Source organism: Poeciliopsis prolifica, unplaced genomic scaffold (genome assembly GCF_027474105.1).
Source record: "Poeciliopsis prolifica strain line A6 unplaced genomic scaffold, Auburn_PproV2 SCAFFOLD015, whole genome shotgun sequence".
NCBI lineage: Eukaryota > Metazoa > Chordata > Actinopteri > Cyprinodontiformes > Poeciliidae > Poeciliopsis > Poeciliopsis prolifica.
In genome coordinates this window covers 4,531,858-4,538,328 of record NW_026562390.1, presented here as the reverse complement: position 1 = coordinate 4,538,328, position 6,471 = coordinate 4,531,858, and the positions used below count along the sequence as shown (strand labels likewise).

Sequence of the window (6,471 nt, the reverse complement as noted above, 5' to 3'; positions counted from 1 at the left end):
GTTTAGTTAAAAGTGTCCAAAACTTTTTTATTTAAATGAACGTGTGAACAAAAAAAACACGTGAACAGTGAAACACCCTGTAGTGCATCAACGCTTCAATAAGAACATTTCAACACAGAAGTTATTTTAAGCTGCAGCAATAATAATAATAAAAGCATTTCAAATTGTTTAGTTTTATTTTATTAGACTAAATAATGCCTTTTTCATGGTTCGAGCCCAAATGCAGACTTCAGTGATCAGGTATAAAAAGCGACAGAGAAAAATATGAATCGTGTAAAAATGACATATAAAAAAATATATTTACAATGCTTAATAGAAATTAGTCTCCTTGACAGACTAATTTTTAACTAATTTTTTGGTAAACAGCTGAAACAGTAAAACTTGTTAATGTGACCAAATATACAGTCGCAGTAAATTCTAGGGTGTCGGTGGGTCTTTACTGAGTCCCACAATAATTTATCTCTCAAGTGTACAAAACCAAACACCACTGATTCCACCATGTCATTATTTGCTAAACAAATATGAAGTAAAAAAACAAAACGAAGTCCTCTTAAACACTGTACATAAGTACAATAGAATCACACATTAATGATCCCCCCAGCAGATATAGGCTTAAAATAATACGTTAATTTTCCCAGAACATTTCTTCTGATGAAATAATACCCATCATTCATCGTTTAGCTTATGGCACATTTCAGCTACTATGCAGTTCAAAGTGCTTTACACCATGAAAATATAAAAGCATCATAAGTCACCAGTGACTGTATGCAGTGACCCAACCCGAGCCCTGAACCGAACCCAACGGGGAATCCAAGGATGTTTGAGTTTAAAGCAAAATGCCAACAGAGTCGTTTCAATTTTAGGTGACTGGGTCAACCAGTCTCTCAATAGAATTTCTGAACCGGTACCAAGCTGAAATGACGGCTTCAGGTTAATAAATCTCCAGTGTACAACATGTAACGAGTAAAACCTGAGAGCCAAACATTGCGTAACATTCTCAGTTCAGATTCACTCCCTAAATCTCCAAAGTGTTGAAAGCGCACGGCATGCGTCATTTTCAAAACGACTTCTTCTTTTCTAACAGAAGCCATAAACATCGTCTGATAAAGTAATCTGGACGATGACGCTTTCCTGTAACCTTTGACACGATTTCAAAAACTTTTTTTCTTTTTTTTTGTCCAGTGAGTTTTGAATATCTGTCAGAAAAAGTACCACCCATTACACCACAATGGAAATTATGGTAGGCAAGTATTTTCAAAAATGCTGCATCAGCAGGTTAGAGGAAGTGGCATGTTTATGTTTCAAACACTTAAGTCTCATTTCCCAGTTTGCTTGTGATAAAAAGAGCTCACTGCTCATTCGTCAGTCTCCCTGAATCCTCACGTTCTCCTGCTTCTGAGCCGACCTGCAACCGACGATGCTAGAGGAAGGACGCACAGAGAGAATGAAAATCAGACGGAGTGTTATAGGAATAGGTCTCTCAGCAGTTTTCTGAGTGGCGTACCTGACGGGTATCATGGAAGTGACTGTGATGACGCTGGAAATCATAAACACTAGGCCTGGGAACCAGGTCAGACTGCTCTGATAGATCTTTGTGAAAGCAGGAATGTAGATGGCGCCGGCCACCTTTAGAGTCATCTGCAGAAAGGTCAGAGCGATGCCTGACCAAAAAAACAAAACAAAACAAAAAACATCCAAAAAAGGCGTCAAGGATAAAATACAAGAAAAGAATCATAAAGTAAAGGCTGTGTTGACATTTACAGTTTTTATTTGGTTTGAAAAATTTTAGCAGTGATCTATTAGAATTGGTGAACAAAGACTGGATGAACCAACTGCACAGGACGTGTCTGGTTTCTAGTAAATGATTCTGCAGCTTTAATTTCTGCAGAGACTAACTTAAACAACCCACGATCTCTGAGATCTCTGAGGCCATTTTTTTTAAAGATCCAAAAATCCTGACCTCATAATGACTTATCTGGTTTGTATCCAGTTAAATAAAATATATAAAAACAGTTCATTGTTTTTTTGTGTGTGTGTGAGTGCTTTGAGCGAACTGTGCTAAAAAGGACAAACAGAGACTTTCATAAAAAATAAAAACATATGTGTTTTTATTTTTTTTTCTATAGGGAAATATTGCTGTGAATTGTGTTTTCAGTCGCGTGTTTTGCCACCGTCACACATCGGCCCGGACCGGGGACTCACCACATCGGGACGCAGGAACCTGCTGAGAAACCAGGGCCCTGATTGTCGGCATGGGGATGAGCGCAAAGAGGGTGAATAAACGGGCTGTGGAGAGAAAGTTGAATTAATTATTATTTTTATTCTTCCAGGCGGCGTCCCCCTGCTGCTTTGAAGCTAATGCTAACTTCTTTCGCCCCAGCTAGCCTTTTCCCGCCCGGGTTGTTTGACTTCTTTCTGGTTGGCTAAACTTAAATACCTTTAGTTTCTTTTAAGTGCTAGTGGATCTTCATCAAGATTCAAATAAACTAGTCAAATCACATAAACTAATACTAAGCAATCTTACCAACATCCCCTGACAAAATGCTCTTAGGTTGTAAACAGATTGAATGGATTTATGAAACAGAAATGCCACCAAAAAGTGTTATACAAGCATAGCCTATTACACTTACAGAAAAAAAGAAAATGCCAAATAATTTCCCATTGTTGTTCTTGTTTGCACACATGCTAGCGTTAGCGACGCAGTACAGCTAGCTAATACAGGAAGTCAGAAAAGTAGAACTTCAACACAGCTTCAAAACCAATTATTAGCTACCATAATAAAGCATAAAGTCGTGTTTTGTTGCAATTCTGTATTTCACTTAATTATATGCCAGTCACTTTTGTCTTTTTCCCTGGAGATTTTGCAGATACAGAATGTATGTTATTGTTCTGCAGTAACCTTGAGCACTGTCTGAAAATCTAAGAATAGGAAGACTTTATGGCCTCAGATCGTTCCCACTTCCTCTTTCTTGAACTAGTGTTTTCAAAAACTTAGAAATTGCACAGCTAGACTTTAGCAGACCAGAAACGGAACGACGTCAGCACCGACTGGTGCCATTAGATGTTATATTGATCACTAGTTTGTGGAAATGATCCCTCATGATGCAGCTCTGAATCAACCAACACGCTGAGTCTCACCAATGTAGAAGAGGGAGGTCGTAGTGACGAAGGACATGACGTAGATTCCCACAGCGAACGACAGCATGCCAATCAGGATCATCGTTTCGTCACCGACGCATTTTCGGAACATCATGACGCCAAGAAAACTGGTGACGAAAATCCCGCAGCCTGCCGCATTTCCGTATCCCACCTGGAGAGAGAACAAAGAAATTTAGAGCACAGTTGGAAGATGCTGTGCTTTACATTTGTTTGAAAGCACAGTATCAAAAAGTAACAACTACAAACGTGACGTTACTTGTGTGGCAGTCCAGCTGAGCGGCGATTTCAGCACGAAGGGGCCCAGGACCTCGACGGCTCCGCCCACAGCAAAGTCGTAGAGGAAGGCCGCCGCAAACAGGAGAACCACGTTGGGCAGGTTGACCCCAGCACAACACCCGGTGAGACGATGATGACGGGAGGCGTGAGAGAGGAGGTGGTAGCGTTCCTCCGAGTCCTCACTGTTCACCCGTTTCACCTGTTGATATGAAGGAAATGCAAAATGCGCTTTCACAGAAAGTCAGAAACCTGGAGAACTACAACCTGCAGCTGCACTCAAGTTTTTTCACATTTTGCCATATTGCAGAATGGGAGTGTAGTGTATAGTAGCAGAATGTTGTCCTTCATTTAACCTGACAAAACCCCATTGAGATCCATATCTCATTTGCAAGAGGAACCAGGGCAGAAAATCCGCAACACACAACAAACTGGTGACATTATTGATTTTATGTGACACTATCACAAAGCGGCTTATACTTGTGAACTGCAAGGAAAATGATGCTGTTCTGTTAAAGCCTAAACGGTTTGTTAAAGGACATAACAAAGACCAAGAAAGTTAGAGAACTTGTTGCCAGAGCAGGTGAATGTCTTGCATTCTACAGAGCTGGTTTTATGGTATTGTGGTGAGAGAAGCTACAAGAAGTCTTTGCAGTTTGCCACAAGACATGGAGGGAAGCAGCAAACGTGTAGAAGAACAGAACAAAACTGAGCTTTATGGCCTGTGAGCAAAATGCCACATGTAGCAGAAAACATACAATTAGCCTCATCGTACATTTCATTCTGCTACTTTGTTTTGGTCTATCAGGCTACAAAAACATTAAAGTTTGTGGTGGAAACATGATAAAATGTGAAAAAGCTTATAAACTTAAGCAGAGATATAAACTTTTGCATTGCATTTTTTCTTTCTTTTTTTTTTTTTTTTTTTTACTGAAAGCCAACTATGAAGCTGGAAAACATGTAACAGCAAAGTTTCCCCCATAAATCTTGCTAAACCCGGTGGTTGGTTGCAAGGGCAGTCATTCATCCAGCTGCTTGTTGTGTTTTTGAGTTAAAAAACGTTTAAAGTTGACAGGAAATTTGAAGATATCGCTTGATAATTATGTGTTATTGAAAGATTGGATGATTAATACCTGAACACCAACTATAAAGTCTTAAAAACTGCAAACAATTTAAAAAGACATACATAAATAAGCAATGCTTAGCCTGGCGGTGGCACAAGTAAAGCCTGGTGGTCCGCCAGACTTATAATACGTTGGGGGAAACTGAATAGTCACTGACCTGCAGCAGGGCTGCAGCGAATATGAAGCAGAGCAGGTTCAGGAGCGTGCTCACAGAGAGCAGGACGGTTCCGTTTCCCAGACTGGAACTGTAAAGCAGGAACAGATGACCTGACACCAAGCTGCCCACCACTCCTGTCAACCCGTACAGCAGCTCCACTCTCATCATCACCTGCGTGGCAAAAGAACAGGAAGTGATTCCTCTGAGAGAGCAAACGCACGGCAACTGAAAAACGCTGCTTCCACGTCGGGGGGCCACTTGCCACACTCTAAAATCTGAAGCTACGCTACGACAGTTATTACTAGAAAACATGGACAGTCACATGATTCAATTTGACACATACAGGAAAATGAGAAATAAAATTTAAAAAAAGTCCCAAGTGTTGCAACAAAAGCAAATATTGGAGAACAGTGAAAGTGAATCTAAAGAGTGGTTTCACATGGAGCAGGAGAGATAAAGGCTGATAGGCAAAAGAAAAATAAAGGTAAATAGAATCACCGATTATTAAGGAGAAAAAAATGTTTTAGTCATTCCTGGTTTCCATCAGCCAAAGCCTACAAGTGCATCTCAGTGACTTATGATGCCATTGAAAAGTTAACTTACTTCACTTATTTAAACACAAAAAGAAAGTTCAGGTATTTTTTCTGCAATGAGTTCTGCTTCACAATTCTCTCAAGGCTGTGGTTACTCCTGTCACTTGAACACATTGTCCTTCCACTAAACTTTCCAATGATGACTTGCCCTGTGTGGACATGCTGCTTCTTTTATCAGTGACCATTTCTGGCTTACAGGCTTTGTGGAGGCTGATAATCACTGTAATTACTACAGTTATTAAAAGTTTTTGTTTGTATGAATACATAACTGGCAGCCTTTCCAATCAAAACTCACTCTAGTATAAACCACCGACCTTGGAGCGATCAGCCGCCGTGGAGCCGAGCGACGCCAGAGTCATGATTCCGGGCCAGAAGGCGCTGAAGCCCCCGCATAACCCGAAAACCACCGCGGCTGCAAACATCAGCTTGAGCGGAAGACCTAAAATGACCACCAGGAGCAGGGCGAGCCTGGACAGCAGGTACCCGCCCAGGGGCACCACGATGGGCGCCCTCCTCCAACCGCGATCACCGAGGCTGGCCAGGACCAGCGCCGGGATAACGGGCGTGAACTGGACGATGAGGTTATAGGTCATGTAGAAGTCGGTGATGGCCGTCTGCCGGCTCTCCTCGCTGGAGCGGCCGGGCTCGGTGATGTTGGCGGTCCGGTCCCTCACCACCATCTGCAGGGCGGTGTCGAACAGAGTGCTGCCCAGCTGCTCCAGCGCGATGATCGGCTCGATCCGCCGAAACACCGCGAAGGCTGAGCCGCACAAACCCGGCGTCGCCATGACGTTGGGTGATCGGCTCTTCAGAGGGAGCAGCAGGGACTGACCGCTGCTGCAGCTGCTGCAGCCGCTGCTGCTTTCATAAAAATCACAAGAACGGCTCTGAGCAGCGAGCTGCCTCTGACTGGGAGGGACTGCGGGTCCATTTCCTCATCTGTTCACTGATCATCACCCGATGTTCCCTAAAATGAAGGAACCTAACTGAAGTGTGATGATCAGTGGCAAAAAACAAAACAAACAACCTTTCAGGAATTTCCCCCGCATTTTCTCAACTTTTTATTCGTGTATTGTTTCCTGTGTGTGAAAGTTGCTGCTGTCAACAAAAGTAAACCTGGAGATTCTCACAATCACTAAATGTTTATTACTACTTTACAAACTTT

General features: G+C 42.2%; 1 protein-coding gene across 1 annotated transcript; it reads right to left on the bottom strand.

Moving 5' to 3' along the window:
- Nucleotides 1-1,127: 1,127 nt before the first annotated feature.
- LOC129366398 (thymic stromal cotransporter homolog) lies at nucleotides 1,128-6,402 on the bottom strand. Its single transcript, XM_055040215.1, has 7 exons — nucleotides 5,621-6,402; nucleotides 4,714-4,884; nucleotides 3,416-3,634; nucleotides 3,139-3,310; nucleotides 2,203-2,286; nucleotides 1,505-1,661; nucleotides 1,128-1,420 (listed from the first exon to the last, which is right to left on the bottom strand). The coding sequence occupies exons 1-7, from the start codon at nucleotides 6,092-6,094 to the stop codon at nucleotides 1,363-1,365; spliced, it is 1,335 nt and encodes a 444-aa protein (XP_054896190.1). The 5' UTR covers nucleotides 6,095-6,402; the 3' UTR covers nucleotides 1,128-1,362.
- Between the last annotated feature and the right edge of the window lie 69 nt (nucleotides 6,403-6,471).

Excerpts from the sequence above, each read along its gene's own strand:
- LOC129366398 (XM_055040215.1), bottom strand. The coding sequence starts at position 6,094 with ATGGCGACGCCGGGTTTGTGCGGCTCAGCCTTCGCGGTGTTTCGGCGG. Across the intron at positions 3,635-4,713 it reads TCGCTGCAGCCCTGCTGCAG|GTGAAACGGGTGAACAGTGA; the intron begins GTCAGTGACTAT and ends TCATATCAACAG. Across the intron at positions 1,662-2,202 it reads GGTTCCTGCGTCCCGATGTG|GCATCGCTCTGACCTTTCTG; the intron begins GTGAGTCCCCGG and ends TTTTTTGGTCAG.